At 36.3% G+C, this 18,345-nt stretch overlaps 1 protein-coding gene across 1 annotated transcript in view; it reads right to left on the bottom strand.

The window, feature by feature from the left end:
• Positions 1–18,345, bottom strand: part of LOC107694849 (NACHT, LRR and PYD domains-containing protein 3-like) — a 56,079-nt gene that overhangs the window by 19,624 nt on the left and 18,110 nt on the right. Inside the window, exon 5 of the mRNA XM_016494544.1 lies at positions 11,198–11,371. Within this exon, the coding sequence (XP_016350030.1) occupies positions 11,198–11,371 (174 nt within the window). The remainder of the gene's footprint in view (positions 1–11,197; positions 11,372–18,345) is intronic.

Consider the following 18,345-nt stretch of genomic DNA (forward strand, 5'->3'; position numbering starts at 1 on the left):
CACACCTGGGATCCATGAACCATCATGGGGAACACCTGGGACAAATTAAACATGGGAAAGGAACACCTGGGGAGCAAGACACAGACAAAACATGGAACAGAGTCTGACAGGTACAATACGGAAAATATGAGATACGGACTATAAATGCTTTTTGAGACATCATATTGCTATTCAAATTATATGCAATTCTGCCTATAAAGTAAACACATATTTTAGAATGTATATTTGAATGGAGATAGGCCTTATTTTTTTGCAGTGTAAATAACTGCCTGACTCACCGTGTCAATAACAAAACATTCTGAAAATAAAACGTGCATATCTTACAGTTTCCTTCAAATTCTATTTTTTTAATTATGGTGTTTGTCACAATATTGGGAAGAGCACGAAAGGGTTTATCATTAGGCTGCTGTCTGTGCGCGACACCAGTTAACAGAGGTTCTACTGTCATCAGACCAATGGACTGTTTGTAAGGCATTTGCGAACATCACACAAATGAACGAGAGAATCTCCGGTTTGATCAACAAGTGCATCCTTATGTCTGTCGTTACAGTTCCAAAGCATCAGACAAATCAAGTTCACATCAGTGATCATTATTCGCGCAAAAGCATTTTCTCAGAACATGGGTTTTGCTATTTAGAACACAATTTAAAGCGGAATTGTCATGCGCCAAGCAATCCTTGCTGTGATTAAAACATTAAATCACATACCACAGGGAAATTGTTCAAAAGCAGCACATCCACTGCAAATATTTATATTTGAATTCATATTAAAAAAAATTAATTTCTGGATAATCATTTCATGAAATTTCAGTGTTTAACTGCATTATTGAGAGTGTCATATTTAATCGAAATATGTATGTCAAATGTAAAACAGACTTTAAAATCATTGTTTGCTTCATTATTTCGCTCACTCCAGTAAAAGAATGCGCACGCATGGTCTAGAGTGTCCATACGCACCTAGTTTATTTTTTATAAATCCCGATATGTGCGTGGAAAATTGCGTTGTTACGCAACATTTATACATCAGGCCCCTGAATCCTAATGGAATATGACCCAAACCACAGTACAAGACTGCCAGGTCTGTATAACAAAACCAGCCCAAACGCAAATCAAAAATAGCCCAAAACAAGGCCAATGACCCTATCCAAATATCAAAACTCAACATATCACGTAACTTGACAGCCAGCTGCAATAACCCACAGCAAAACCCGTCTCCATACTGGCATGATGAGTCCAGTCTTCGACCAGATGGAACTGGATTAAATATTTGGGCTGCACTCGTTGTTGGCCAGAGGAGAACTGGCCCCCTGACTGAGCCTGGTTTCAGTACATTCTACTGAACAATAGTAATATATTTCTGCCGCAATGCCTTCAAGTTAAACCAAACTTTTATTTTGACGGGTTGCCGTGAATACCTTTACATTTCTGTGTGTATATGATATGAGGATAGTTTTACTCAAATGAAATGGTCAAATTCTCATGAAGTGACTCTCCGAGCAGTTCTTGAGATGTTGTTCATGTATTTATGTCCTCATTAGTGAGACGGCAGACGCTAAAATCACCGCAAGCATCACGTGCGCTTCAGTAGGAGTGGTAAACCAAACCGCACGTCTGCGCCATTTATTAACACCGAGACACACAGAATTCATATTTAAATAGTCGTATTGCGGCTTAATATTTACAAATACTAGTGGGAGTGTGCTCACTTGTGTGTGCGCGCATGTGTGTGTATGTGTGTGTGTGTGTGTGCGCATCGGGGCGGAACTCGCCCTGAATTTGCATTCAATTTCATAAAAAAAATAAAAACTAAACAGGTTCTGGTCTTGTTAGATTATTGATGGTCATTCATTCATTCATGTGAATGAGTTCATTCATTCATTCATTCACTCACAGATACAAAATTACATTTTAAATACAATGTTTATTAACCCTCTAAGCGCCAAAGTCGCAAAATTGCAACAAGATGTCATACTTAATAAAATAGACTGTAGTTCCTAATATGGTGTAATATCTCATTTGTATTCCCTACCACTAGATGGCAGACATGTAGTACTTCGATTCTAGACCAAAATTACGTCACGTTCTTATTCAAAGTGTTCGAGGAAATAGCAGAGCAAGTGAGCTATTGTGTCATTGTTGCGGAAGTAGTTCAGTTCGTAGCGCGCGAGTAAATTGTGAGATTTGTGAGAGAAAATTGCCAAATGGCTAATAAAAAGTTGTACAGTGAGGATGTGTTGCAAATGTTATTCGCCGATTCTGACTCTGAAGGGGAATATTTGCCTTTTGGAAATGACGATCGGTCGTCTAATAATCGCGCTTCTCCCGGTACATCTTTGCAGCGCAATGGTGCCGCCGTGCAAGGCGAGAGTGTTCACGAAGCACAAACAAGTGATCATTTCTGGATCATTGTTACGTCATACGTCGCGTCGCAGTTTGAACTGCGAGAGGCGTTACGCATTCTTCGTAAGTCGCGGTCCACCAGAAGTTGGATGTTTAGCCAGGATAAATTTAAAAATAACTCTGATTGTGTTCGTCTGAAAGAAGAAATTCATATACACCTAGAATGGTAATTTTAATTTTTGGGTGAACTATCCCTTTAATGCGACAGACGGCCTATATATTAAGACTGACTGTAATGCACAGATCTAATATAATGTTAGACATCAGATGTTTCTGATGTTTCAAAACACAAAACTAAAGACAAATCAGTCAGGAAGATTAAGGAGAGAACAATTGTCTTTGGCCAGCACCTGCAAACTCATTTCCTTTTTGGGGGCTATTGCCTCTCCAGTGCACCCATTGTCACTTTCAGTTGCACCAAAGCAGGTGAAACTGATTCACACTTATGCTTCCAGGAAAGATTGATATTCCTGAAGTTTAAATGACTTGGTGTTATACTGTGATGATTAAGTGTTTCCTTAAATATTTGAGGAGTGTAGTTTGCCAGACTCTCACAAATGTATTATTTTTTTTTACCATTTATAACCACACCTTGTGATCAAAAATCACTACGTCACTGGTGAATTGAGTAAAAATCACTATAATGCCAAAGAGGAATGATACCAGCAATGATCGTAGAGAAGCAACTGTTGCTGCCATCCAGTCTGGGAAGGGTAATATGGCCATTTCCAAACAATCTGAAGTCCATCATTCTACAGTGAGGAAAAATTATTCACAAGTATTTTTATGTTTGTTTGTTTTTTGAGAGAAGTTCCCTTATGCACACCAAGTCTGCTTTTTAAAAATAAATAAAAACAGCAAAAAAACCTGTAATATTGTGAAATACTATTACAAATGAAAAGAAAAGTTTCCTATTATAATGTAAGACCCTTGTAGTGAAAATGTTTTTAATGTTGTTTATATGTCTATGTGGTGTTTTTAATAAGCTTTAAAGCATGCAAATTTATCAGTCAATGCCATTGCTGAGTATTTTCTCCTTAAAACTGCAGTTTACCAAAGACAGTCTCAAAAACACAGTTTGAATCTGCCCATGTTCCTTAAGTCTCAAACATGTCGTTACCAATCCAGATGTAAGACCAGTCCAATCTCCCAATGAAACCAAAGTTCAGGAACTCTCACGAAACAGACAGAAATGTCTAAGTATATATTTCCTACTAGTACTCAGACTTTTGAGCGAGATATACTTAAAAGTGTAAGGAAATATTCTAAATATACTTGGCTTGTAGTTGTTGTTAACATTTTCATCTAGTTGTACATATGGTCTTATACAGTATGTACAATTGATTTGTTTGAAAATATTGATTTAAAAAGAAAGCTGATATTTTCTGAGTATTTGAATTTCCATATAGTTCACAGGCAACTACTATGGTTTGAATTAAATTGGAATTTAATTTAAACCATAACTCTTTCCTCACCATTTACAATATTTTCTGTTAAGGGATACTAGAGTTTGATAAAGACGGAGAAAGCCTGCACTAGTATTATTGCCATATTAAAAAGATTCCTAACTCTGACAAAGCATAAGTAACATTAACAGGAGTGCACATAAGTTTTTCAGTCTGGTTCTCTTGAGAGCACCTGGAGATTTGGTTTGGTGCTCGCACTGCACATAGTGTGACCCAATAAATATAACTATAAAAAAAATTAATAATAATATTATTGCACTTTATTATTTTTTATAATAAAAAAACATGACTAAATAGTGTGAATATTACATTTCAAAATTAAAAAATGAGTATTAAATAAAATTAGTTTACTAAAAAATTGTATACTTAAAAAAATACAATACTAATATTTACATTTTCATTTGTTCTTTTTTACATTTTGATATGCATTTTCAACATTTTCAAACCTAAAATCAGCAAGCTTTTATTTTGGTGGGTTGCTGGAATGTAAGTATATACACTGCCGGTTGTAGCCCTGCAGAGTGTCACAGTTTTGCCTTTTGCTCTGAAACTGGCAGATTTATTATGCATTCAGTTCAAATGGAAATATTATATAGTATTACATTTTGCCAATCTAAAAGTGATTGTGGAGTAACAGCTGTCAACCATGTTGGTACGCAAATGAGCAGTCTGAACTCATTTGCCCAGTGCATTTTTTTATTTGGTCACGTCCCTTATGTGACGTCCCGTCCCATGGTTTTCTCATAGTAAAACCATGCTTGTTTGTTTTTTTGCCATATTGACTACCATTTGTATAACCATGTGGTCAATATCACTGTAGGGTGCCTTTTGGTGTCCTGTACATAAATAACTCATTTGCCATGGTAACTTAACATAAAAATAACTATGAAAGGGTGTGTTATATTAGGCTAAGTTTTTATATTCATAACAAAAGCATTACTTGGCTCTTTAGATACATTTTCTATATTTTTTTTTTTGTTTTGTGTAAGAGGATGCGTGTTATTTTGCTATGTCCCATGCACTGCTCATTAAATTGAAAATGATAGTAGAATATTCTCAAATCATAAAATTTTAAAATGTTGTTCTCCTATTAAGATTTTGTTAAATAAGAGATTATTGATCATTTGGTAATAAAAACTATATTTTTATTTAATAAAAAAGAAGAGTTTGTCCATGTCCCTTGAATGGTTGTCCACCCTGTCGTGTTGGGGAATCCGTCCCTTTCAGAAAAGGCCATCCCCTTTAGTGACATCAGGACAACAGATTTTTTGTCTCTTCGGTGGTGGGAATTTCAACGGATGAGGTGAAATTTGTTGGCGACTTTTCAATTGACAAATTTTCTTCATATGAGTTTGCTTACTTGCTTTGCCAAAGCTTAACATGTCCTCTCTGTCGACATAAAATATGCCAGAAGTGATTCGAATACAGTGTTTTCAAAATATGTAAGTTTAAATATACCAAATTCTCTTAAACAACCAGACTAAATATTTAGCTAGTCACAGTTTGTTGTAAGCTAATATGCTAATTGAAGCTCAAAATGTCCACCCTGTCGTTGTTCCAAAATGTCCACCCTGTCGGCCACTTAAGACCTGATAGAGTGGACATAAACATGACAGGGTGGACATAGCATTCATTTGTAAACAATATGGATGTGTTGACAACATTTGAATGTAGCATTATTACATTTTTACACCTAAAATGTAAAATATTTATGAATCTTTCATATCATAAAGTCAGCTGAATAATTTTCCTTCGACCTTTTATAGACATATTTTAGATCCCTAAACCCTACCCAACCCTAAACCATTTTATAGAGAACATAAGAACACAATGTAATGGACAGAAATGTGTAGCAAAATGGCAAACAATATAGCATTAAGAAAATATTTTGAGCCGAGAATCCCACTCCTACCTCTAAACCTACTCATAACCATATCTAAAAAATATGTACAGTTATAAAGAAAAGCATAACAGACAGACAGTTGTAATCATGATAATTTATTAATTGCAAAAATGTCAAAAGTGGTATCAAAATTAGTTCATGACGATATGTTGCCGTCGCAGTCCTCTCTGGGCGTATATAATAGTTTTGTATTAAGTACAGGGCATAATTTAAGTTATTAATCAATGAAAATCGTATTTCAAATCACTCGAAGGCGCATTTCTCGTTCAAACCCCCAAATCACAGCATGACACAATCTGTGACGAAGCAGACGAAAGCCAATGAACGTTTGATATTACTGCCATAAAATGTGTCGTAACGCTTCTTGACGTGGCAATTTCAATTCAAAGCAAGCGCGGGATCTTTGATGTTTACAGTTGCTGTTTAGGACGGAGATAAGGATCACCGGAAAAAGCCTTGAAATTGAATTTGTTCTTGCAATCTTACAGATTCTAACAATTTGGATTACAGTGAACGGATTAATGTGAATTAATGTTATGTTTTGGTGTATTCTTTGGTTGTACAAACAAAATAAATATTACATAATAATGTTTAAGCGACTAAAGAAATGTTATTCATGTTAAGTGTAGGCTTATTTAGCATTATGTAATCCTGCAAATGCAGCACTGTCAGAGTCATGTTCAGTTTTGTCTTAAGCCCTATTCGCACGGGATTAGTATTATCTGGGGACCTTGTGTGATTTTGAAATTACCCCCCTGTCATGGACTTCTAGTTTGATTTCCAAGCTCTCATGTGTTTCCCTCGACCTAGTTTCCCCATCTGTGACTGATTTGTCATTTGTTCCAGGTGTGCCTCATTATTATCATTATTGGCCTGTGTATTTAGATCCTGTTGTTTCTGTTCCAGTTTGTCGGGTCTCATCTATTGTGTCTCATCTATCAGCCTACACAGTACCCTGACAAGCACAAGTCACGAACAGAGTGAATGCTATTTCACGTTAGCAGAATGAGTAAACTGCATTTAATAAATGTGTCTGAAAATATGTATATGCCTTCAATAGAATAAAAACATTATTGCCACAATTTTAATATTCGTAAATAAAAATTTCACATTTGTACATCTGTAAAGTTCAAATTCAAGTTCCGTTTATTTCTAAAGCACATTTACTAACAGCCGCAGGCCGACCAAAGTGCTGTACAATAATTACAATATAAATACACAGGAAAAAATCACTAACCACTTAGGGACAGTAAAAACAGGATAAAATTACATGTTAAAAGCCCAGACAAACAAACGAGTTTTGAGAGTGGATTTAAACTCCGATAAAGTGGAAGCCATTTTAATTTGGGTCGGGAGATTATTCCACAGAGTGGAGTAAAGTTGTTCATATGTAAGTAGTGTATATTTTAATACTGTAAATATGTAGATAATTAGTGAAAGTAAATGCAGGTGTGGTAGAACAACACTATGTAAAAAAACAATTGATATTTAGAAGTGTTAGATATGTTAGAAGTGTATGTGCAGTATTGTTTTGTTGATTTTACGTAACATTATTTTCTAAGAATCGCAATAAAAAAAGTTCAACGCATTCATGATATCTTATGGACGTTTATAATACCTAACTTTTCTTACATTTACATTTAGTCATTTTGCAGACGCTTTTATCCAAAGCGACTTACAATTTGGGGATACATAAAGCGATTCTTCTTAAAGAGGCAAACAGATACAGGAAGTGCTTGTAATACCAAGTTTCTAGACATTGTTCAAATAAGTACAAGCTAGAAAGAGAAGGAATAAATAAAGATTTTTTTCTTTCTTTTTTTTTTTTATAATTATGATGATGAAGTCAAGTAGCTTCGAAAGAGATGAGTTTTCAGCTGTCGCTTGAAAATTGTCAGGGATTCAGCATTCCGGATAGGGGTGGGAAGATCGTTCCAAATTATGTTCATTTTGTGTTATAAACCATCATATTCTTAATAGTTACTGCTGTTACAATTATTCATGAGATGATTCAATACATTACAATTTATTAATAAGGGAAGTGTGCATTATAAGAATAGCCTTATGATGCATTATAAATTCAGGGTTCATCTGGTGTTATAATGCATCATACTCTTCTTAAAAGTTATAACCACAAATAGCTAAGTATTATAATGTATTATAACTACTGTTATGATTATTTATTCGTAGATAAAACATGTTATAATGTTGTTTATAATGCATTATGCATGCATTATAATGCATTAAGAATACAGGCTTCATAGAAAGTGTTACCATTTGTTCCTGTATAGTTATTCATTAATGACGGAACAGTATTCTAAAGTGTTACCAATTACGAAATAACTGCTTATCTACATTTTACTACTGGATGCGCCGCCGTTTTCTCTGGTTCCGCGTAAGGTTCAGCGGTCATGCAGTACAAGCCGTAACTCTCAGAGAACTCCCAGCCTACAAGCTGTAATAACGAGCTGTAAGAGGACGTGAATGCTTTTTACAAGCTCGAATCTTGTAATTTCACGAATTACGAGGTGACGTGAACACACCTTTAACTCCCTACTGTTTCTCCCTCTTTGCTGCCTCAAATTGGTGCACACATGCATTTTTCGAACAGAGAGCCCTCTAATGTTCAGGTTAGTAATGACAATGCTGCACTATGGCCATGTACAGAGCATAGTGTAAATCACAGAAAGAAACGATACTGAACATGGCCATCGAGCGGCATTACACTTCTGAGACAACTCAACAATAACACACATACACAAAAGTTGTGAAATTTCGAGCCCGGTCTCATGAAAATGCGTATAAATAGTATGCCAAATAAAAACGAAAACTCGTGGTATTGACTCGCAAAAATGGACTTTGGCGTGCATATGATACGCATGTGTTTGGTGTGCATATGATACGCATGTGTTTGGCGTGCATATAATACGCAGTTTTCCCGTGCATATGATACGAAATATGTTGGCGTGCATATGATACGCAGTTTTCGTGTACATATGATACGCATCTACCCCACAACCCTAAACCTACCCATCGCGTAGCATATACACGCCAAAGTCCGTATCATATGCATGCCAAAGTCCATTTTTGCGTGTCAATACCACGAGTTTTCGTTTTTATTTGGCGTACTATTTATACGCACTTTCATGAGATCGGGTTGGAAATTTCACATAATTCTGGACCTTCAATCTTCTGGACACACTCCAAACCCATTTCACATAATAATATTCTCTGTAAGTAAAAGGACACAAACCCGGTCAGCGCTCATGAAGAAGCATGCTGGGTAGCACTACAATATATAAAGTGAGAGTATTTCTATTAAACAGGTGTGTGTGTGATGTCTCTGTTGCTGCTCACAGGCTTTTCAGTCTGACACAGAGACACTGAGGAGTTATAAACCATCAACCTAAATGCAGCACAGAGAGACTCAGTGAATGTGGTGTTGAATGTGTGTAAGTGTGTGAGTTTGTGTGTGTCAGAGATGCTGTAGAAGGACAGAGTGCCGGCCGACACATCCACATCCACTCCTACTTTCCTACAAGAGCGTGAAGAGACACAGGTGTCAATTGTATGATTATTGTGAGAGGCAAGGAATTTGTCATCAGAGCAGATTAGACTCCAGGAATTTCTATTCAATCCAAACATACAGTCACGATTCCCTTGTTTCCTGCTGATTCCTTTATATGCCACTGATATATGAGCTTTTCCACTCCATTCCGCTTCCCAGTAACAGCGTCCAGACAGACTCTCTCTACACAGAACCTGAGGTGCCCTATCAAATCTCTCTGCATGATCAGGATATGACTGATTCTCTTCTGCATATGTCATCTTTCTGTTCTCTTCAGACAGAATGATATGATTGTTTGCTGTGTTTGAATCCAGTGTGAGGTTACAGGCATCTGAACAAAAGAAGAGAGTCATTTATAATATAACAATAATCCCTAAAGTTGTGTGTGTGTGTGTGTGTGTGTGTGTGTGTGTGTGTGTGAAATAATATTATAAGATTATTTTAAATATTTTTGAATATACAAACAAGAAATGGTGGTGGAAATGATACTTTTCAACGAAATTAAAATGCCAGTAGGTGCCAGTAGTGAGTGTTTAATGAGTGAGTCATTGAGTCATTCATTCAAACGATTCGTTATATCAGCTGTGACATATAAAACTGCGTGTTTTCAATATTTTATCCAAGGGCATTTTTTTTACCTTTATAGTATTAATCTCATTAATACTTCCATTTCAAATTCTTTCATTTGATCTTTAAATTCAGTTATAATAATGTGTTTATCTATACGTTATCAAATTAAATAATTTACACTGAAAAATACAACTGCATTAAATAATATCATTAGATTATTTTAAATATTTTTGTATATACAAACAAGAAATGATGGTGGAAATGATACTTTTCAACAAAATGAAAACGCCAGTAGGTGCCAGTAGTGAGCGTTTAATGAGTAATTTTTACCTCAGGATGCTGAGTTTCTTAGTGTTGCGCATTTTTATTTATCCTGGAGAGGCTGTGAGCCTTGACTCAGCAGCGCAACCTTATTCCATCAATAGATGCATTATATACAGTAGCTATATCCACTATACGCCACTTACTCTAAATGTAATAAAATCTGAATAATACTTGCGTTTTGGTGTTTACATAGTTATTTTTGGTTACTGATGTTTTAATCATGTTACTTGTCTGGCGTTAATGACGTGTTAAAGTTTTGGTTACTGATGTTTTAATCATGTTACTTGTCTGGCGTTAATGAAGCGTTAATGTCGAGCCCTGGAGTCTATGTGCCGGGGCTCAGCCCCGGACAGCCCAATTTAAACTCTGCTTGTGTGTATGGTAGGCGCGTATAGAGACATGTCATCGGTGTGGCTCAATGGACTGAGCCACGGGCAGGGAAGACGAGTTGCTCGCACCACTGAACAGACGAAGTGGCGCGAACCACATTACTTAATTTATTACAGCACGGCGTGAGCTCTATCATCGTGCTGTTTCGTCCCGCATTTGGTGTGTTTGACGTCTCATATGTGTAGGTGAGGTAAAATGTGAAACCAGGCAGTGGACCAAAGCACTGTGAGGCGAGGGAGGGGAGAATCAAAATGATTCAAAACTTTAAACACATTTTATGCCCTGTTTGCTTTTGTATCATTTTCACTAACACAATTATTTTAAGTATATATCATTACATTATTTACAACACACTGCATGGTTTTTAATCATATTTTTTTATGGAACCAAGCTGTGATATGAAACAGGACCGTAGTTCACCATTTCAATATGCTTGGCACATATGCAATCCATGATGAGGAAGAGGAGGAAGCAATTGAGGTGTTTGGGGCCTCAGTCCTCATGATCCACATATGCCACATCATACACACACACATACACATACACACACATACAGTGTGACTTCTGCTCAACATACTTGAGTTTGTCCAGTGAGCAGTTTGGATCCTCCAGTTTTTCAGAGAGCAGCTTGACTCCTGAATCTCCGGGGTGATTGTAGCTCAGATCCAGCTCTCTCAGGTGTGAGGGGTTTGAACTCAGAGCTGAAGACACATAACCACAGCCTTCCTCTGTCACCATACAGCCAGACAACCTACAAACACAGCAACAGTCCACATGACACATTTATTTTTTTAACCAGTTTGTTTTTGTGAACTGGATGAACCAGTTCACTAAATCGGACTGAATAATTTGTAACAGTTTACAGCTTAAGTCAGCACTGATTCACAATGGGCAAAATGTGTTCCTGATGTTTTCTGCTGAACAGCAGAATGTGTAACAAATAAAGAGTGTTTCAATGACTGTAGGTCTGGAGACAACAGCAGTACACTGATAAACAATTGTGATGGCAGTTAAGAGTCAGTAAATTGTTACAACAGTTAACAAGTCACTAGTACTCTCAACTTAGAAAACAGATCAGCCTCTGACATTTCTGTAGAGAAATGAGCTTCTGATACTATAAAGATGAGACACATAAAAGGAGGATTGAATCTATGTATAATTTCTCATGGTGTCTGTAAAAAGGTGATTTGATTAAGACTAGTTTATTCACTTTATATCTTTAGACATTTAAAACATCTGCCTTTGCAGATCATTGCCCTTATTAGGTGCCTTAGTTAAAAAAAAAATGTCTCAGGTTACAACTATAATATGAAAGTAAACATCCTTTAGATTGATCATGACAAACCAGCCCTTGGATTTGATTTGACTCACAATAAGAGGAATCATCAGCATCTTGAACCTGAATCTCCTCAGAAAATTGTTCAACTAACATAGATCTATGTTGGAATGCAACACTCTATCCTTTTTTCTTTTTTTTTTTTTAAACTATGAAGTATTGGCTATAGAACCTGATATTTCTTTTTGGAGGAGGAATATGAGGTTATGTGGCCTCCTTCGCCAGACTGAATTTCCTGTTCCATCAACCAAGCCTGCTCAGGGCCTACTACTGTAGGCAACATCCCATTGAACTTCAGTGTATAAGACCCTAACTGGATTCTGTATCCCTTTTCTACAGAAGATGGCTAAGATTTCTCAGGAACGCTGACAGAAGCTGGTGTCTGGCTATGCATCTCATTTGCAGAAGGTTATAACAGCAAAAGTATGCTCTATTAGGTGCTAAAGATGCTTGCCATGAAGAGGTTGAATAATTTTGAGACTGCAGAAGTCATTAAAAGTTGCATTTTCAGTTGAATTTGGGGAAACCACTTGAAAGATTTGCTCTGTTGAACTCTTGAATCCTCACCTCAGGGGAAGTGTACACGACCCACACACACGATGGCGGTGGCCATTACCGGAAACACTGTACAGTGGGATGAAATCCAGGACCATTGGACTTGGACTTAACAGTGCCAGACTTGAAACCAACATGGCAATAGCTTGTAAGTTTAATGTTTAATGCTTGTAAGTGTAATGCACGAACCAAGAGGGGTTACATTGACCAATGAGCCTGTGCTTAGCCAGTCACGAGAGATAGCAACTGCAGCCAACACAGTGGAAAGTACATAGGTGCCAAAGTTGAAGTGGCAAAATATATATACGTATATATTTTGCCACTTCTACTTTATAAACATATAAAATAGATTGGGAGAGTGATTCAGACCTGAAGCCATGGATAATGCCTTCTAAATTGAATGATAGCAAAGCTCACTGTAAATCTGCAACATGGACATAAGGGCCAAGGATTTAAAGGACCACTCTGGTACCTGCCCACAGTTAACCCTCTGGGGTCTGAGGTGATTTCGGGGCCCTGGTGTTGTTTTGACATTTGTGCATTTTTTTAGTTACTTAAAATATTTTCATGGCTTTATATATGACTACATTATATCCAGCACAAACTCTGCTACAGTTACATCCAAGTATCATGGATGTATAAGTTTATATTTTTGAGAAAATAACATTATAATACTATACTAATATATACTATAACTTTGTGTAATTCTTAAAACAGTTCTTGTTCAGCTGGAGAAATAAGTGAAACATATACTAGGCATTTCCAAGGTGTACTTATATACAACATTATATATTTTAGAAACTACATTATTGTTAAGCACATTATAAACATTTATGTTTAAGCAGATATTCCTGAACACAGTACTCTATTTTACAGTAAACATTCTTTCTTTTAAACATTCGTCATGTTACAGTATAAACATTCATATTTTATCAGATGCTTTTATATTATAGAGCATGAAAACATCCTTGTGTCATAAGACATTTACATGCAATGAAATATTACCTATCTATACTACCAGGCAAAACCATTACTATTTTTAATCATTTGAAAAACATCTCTTGTGCTCATCAAGCCTGCATTTATTTGATTAAAAAATACAGTAATATTGTGAAATATTATTACAATGTTAATCAGCTGTTTTGTAAGCTGTAATTTATTTCTGAGATAAAAGCTGAATTTTCAGCATCATTACTCCAGTCTTCAGTGTCAAACATATTCAGCCAATAGTTATATAATGGATATGGGTTGAAAGTGCACATATTTGGGTTTAATTTGAGGGTATTTCCATCCAAATTGGAAGAAGGGTTTAGGAATTACAGCTCTTGAGAGTAGCCCCAAAAGTAGGGGTCAAGGGACCAAAAGTAATTTAATTTAATTTATGCATTTAGCAGACACTTTTATCCAAAGTGACTTACAGTGCATTCAGGCTATACATTTTTTACCAGTATGGGTGTTCCCTGGGAATCGAACCCATGACCTTTTGCGCTGCTAACGCAATGCTCTACCACTGAGCCACAGGAACAGTAATTGTTCCTGTGAAAAAGTAATTGGACAATTGAATCAAAAGCTGCTTCATTGCCAGGTGTGGACTATTCCTTCGTTATTTCTCCGTCAATTAAGCAGGTAAAAGGTCTGGAGTTGATTCTAAGTGCATTTCACTTGCTGAAGGCAAAACTAAAGGCAGAAAGCCCCACGAACAAGGAAGAACTGAAGACCGCTTGAGTTAGAGCCTGGCAAAGCATCAGAAACGAGGAAACCCAGTCTTTGCCTGAAGTCTGGAACCCATGGACATCACCAGTCATTGCCAGTAAAGGATTCTCAACAAAATATTAAAAATGAACATTTTATTTATGATTATATTAATTTGTCCAATTACATATGAGCCCCTGAAAATGGGGGGAATGTATATAAAAATGGTTGCAGTTCCGAAAATTTGTATTTGATATTTTTGTTCAACCCCTTGAATTAAAACTGAAAGTTTGCACTTCAAATTCATCACGATTGTTTATTTAAATTTTATTTTGGTGGCATACAGAGCCAAAAGTATGAAAATTGTGCCTGTGTCCAAATATATATGCACCTAACTGTATACATACATATATACATGTGGTACTTTTTCAAGATTCTTCGATGAATAAAAATAACAGCATTTATTTAAAATTGAAATCTTTTGAGACAATATACACTACAGTTACAAAGTTTGGGGTCAGTAGTTTATTTTTTATTTTTTTAAAGAAATTAAAAGCGAAGATTTATATTTGTAGAAAATATTTCTAGTTTGAATAAATGCAGTTATATTAGGACAAAGATAGGGGGGGCTTCCGGTAGTGTGGAATGGACTAGACACACTTTCTTTAGCTCTATCTGACCTACCCTAATTCTCTCACTTAGATCATTTTATTTGCGTAAAAATAATAGCAGTTCAGTCGCGCACAGTTCTTTGCGTAATGACAAAGCCAAACAAAGTTTAAAAAGGTAATAAAAGCGCAGAGGAGGAAGAAACAATGACGACGAAATCTAACGAAAGCGCTAAAGGGGTAGATGCTAGCACGAGCTCCGCCACTCCACCAGATAGTAATGATGTGACCTCATGGCCGCTATTAATACTCTCAACGGCAATATTGAGAGTTTAATGATATTTCAACTTCACTTTCAACACTAAAAAAATGCAGTGGACGAAGTTGTCATGTGAGTGGAAGGAATAGAACAGGCGTGAAATGCACATGAGCATCGAATTGAGGCCCTGGAGCAGCTGTGTTCAAAGTTGACTACAGAGTTGGCACAAATGTATGCAAAACTGGATGACTTGGAATCTCGATCTCGCCGCCAAAACATACGGATAGTGGATATAAAAGAAAAAGAGGAGCAAGGACCAAGTTCGTCGAGACGCTGCTTCCGAAGCTCTTGGGAGAGGAGCATTTTCAAATGGCGGTACAAGTGAATCAGGCGCACCGCAGTTTAAAACTGGCAACGAGCGGCAGGCCAAGAGCAATCATTGCCAGGCTTCATCATTATCAGACCAAGGAGTTCGTCTTACGTTTAGCCAGGCAGAACCAGCCGCTGATCTACATGGGGACTCGGGTATCAATCTACTCAGACCTGACAAACGGATACCTTGAAAAAACGGCAGGTGTTCAGCAGCATCAAGGAGAAATGTAGAACCATGAAGATATGGTGTGGTTTTCTTTTCCCGGCAAGGTTCATTGTAATGAAAGACGGCATCATGGCAACATTCGAGACCCCAGAAACGGCGGACGAATTTCTGAGGGGCTGACTGGTCCGACGGCAGCCAAGCACCTTGAAAATTTGAAGTTTTGAATCATCGATGTGTTCAGTTATTTGGATGATCCGCAATGCAGACGAGAGATGCACTGAACCTTTACGTGTTATCAGACTGATTTGTTTCAGATACTGTGAGATTTTTATTTTTCAATAAGTTCTTATTAATAGTTCAGAGGGAGATTGGATGAAGCTTGTTTTGTTTCTGCTTTGATTGGTTTAGCGTTTTAAGATATAACAAATGGGAACCTACATTAACAATATTTTAATGTTAAGTTTAAGTGAAGCAGAGGGGAAAGATGGACTTGCTGGGAGTGTGGGGGAATGTTCTTTGAGTTCTATGAGGGACTATGCACTAAGTATTATGTCAGCTTTCTTAAGTTATGGTTTATAATTTGTGTTGTTCTAAGGGCACCTTACTAAAAACGTTTATCCAAAGGTTACAACTCTGAGTAATTCACCTGAGGGGTTGGTTAGATTCTTAAGTTGGAATGTACGGTGCTTAAATAGCCCATTAAAAAAGACACTTAAAGCAGATATACGTTTTCTCCAGGAAACATGTTTGAAAAAAGCAGCACTGAGATGTCTTCGACCAGCCTGGGCCTCTCAAGCATATCAATCCAATATTACAACAAAGGCTAGAGGGGTTGTTATCTTTATTAGGAAGAATTTTCCATTTCTACATAAACTATTTTGGATCAAAATGGTAGATATCTTAGGGTTCGGGGGGTGATTAATCAGATTCCAGTTACGCTTGTCAATTTATATGGCCCAAATTTTGACGACCCAGCATTTTTTACTAAAATAATTTAAACAATTCCAAATCTACAAAAAACAAACGTCATCATTGGAGGAGACTTCAATTGTGTCTTAGATCCAGCTCTTGATAGACAGCCAAGTCAATTAACTATATCAAAGTCTTGATGATATAGCAAATGATCAGTGAGAGCAGAACGAATGTGTCACACGTTTTAAACTCAACAAAATGGTAAAATCAGGGCCGTTTCTAGCCAATTTGACGCCCTAGGCGAAATCCATATGGCCACCCTCCCCAAATTACATAAAAAATATATATATACAGTATATATATATATATATATACCTGTATAGCCCTATGTAACAATCCCTAGTGGCTAAGACATTGCACAATTTACACAAAAATTAATTTTATTACAATTTGATTTGGATACTATATACTATACTACGACATATTGTTTAGATATTATCAATGGCTACTTTTTTGTCTTTATCTGTTTTTTGTTCAATTTTTTTGTTGTTGTTTCTTGAAAAATTGATTTAAAGTGTCAGTTATTGCATTATTATTTCAGTCAAACCTATAAAACCCCTTTGTTACCCCAAACTACATATATACATATATCAAGAGCATGCTCACAGATGAAAACAACAGAGAACAAAACCACATTGGATGAAGTGGCTTAGAGCCCTGCACGGGCCTCAAATATAGGCCCTAGCCAGTCTTTTTTTCCCCTTCTCCCAAAAAAGCTTATACTACTGTTTCACCTATTAAAATAGTTCAGTTTTGTATGTAATGGAAAAGTGATTATATTTCGTTTCATTTTTTTATAAAGTCAATTTAGAAAAATGTTTGGAGCATTTTTTCTTTCGTTAAATGTAAGTTTTTTTAAAGTAAGGACCAAGCGGCCAGCGGCAGACAGTGAGTTGATCATAGCTTATATTTGATCAATTTAGCCTTCTCAAATCATCCAATGATGAACCTAAACTCAGCGAATTGCCTCACAGACATGATAATAATATATAGAACGCTTTAAATTATTACTTTAAAACGAAATAATTCAAATCAAAAATAGAAACTCTTTCATTATGTAATCCCTAAAGATGCATTTCTCTCTAAGGGCACGTCCAATGAGGAGATGGCGAGTCATTTTTATGTTGCTCTGTTCTGAATACCTTAACATTTAAAGGATTTGCTGCAATGCAATTTTGTCTGATGTGAATTATTTATTTGCCTATTAGTATTTTTTAATCCATGCCGCAAATGCTTTAAAAACAGCTTTAAAAATCGCTTTATTGCATTCCAGATGCTTTTAAAGAAGTTTTCACTATAAATTGTATGGGTAGCTTGAATATAAAACATTGTCATAAATTCGTTGTATTCCCATTTGTAAAATAGCCTAATTAACTGTTGTAGGCTAACCCGATCTCATGATGAAGGTGCATATAGCTCGATTTTTTGTTTCTATTTGGCGTAATATTTATATGCAAAAATTGACTTTGGCATGCAAAAGATAAATTCGTAATTAATGGCATGGCTGGTTCAGTCGACAGATGCTTTAAAAACAGCTTTAAAAAAATTAAAAGTGTCTGGAATGCAATAAAGTAAAGTACTTTTCACTATAAATTTTACGGGTAGCTTGAATGTAAAACATTGTCATGAATTCGTTGTATTCCCATTTGTAAAATAGCCAACAAATTAATTGTTGTAGGCTAACCCGATCTCATGAAAGTGCGTAGTATAGCACGATTTTCTGCTTCTATTTGGCGTAATATTTCTATGCAGAAATTGACTTTGG

Source organism: Sinocyclocheilus anshuiensis, unplaced genomic scaffold (assembly GCF_001515605.1).
Source record: "Sinocyclocheilus anshuiensis isolate Anshui unplaced genomic scaffold, SAMN03320099.WGS_v1.1 scaffold98, whole genome shotgun sequence".
In the NCBI taxonomy this organism is placed as follows: domain Eukaryota; kingdom Metazoa; phylum Chordata; class Actinopteri; order Cypriniformes; family Cyprinidae; genus Sinocyclocheilus; species Sinocyclocheilus anshuiensis.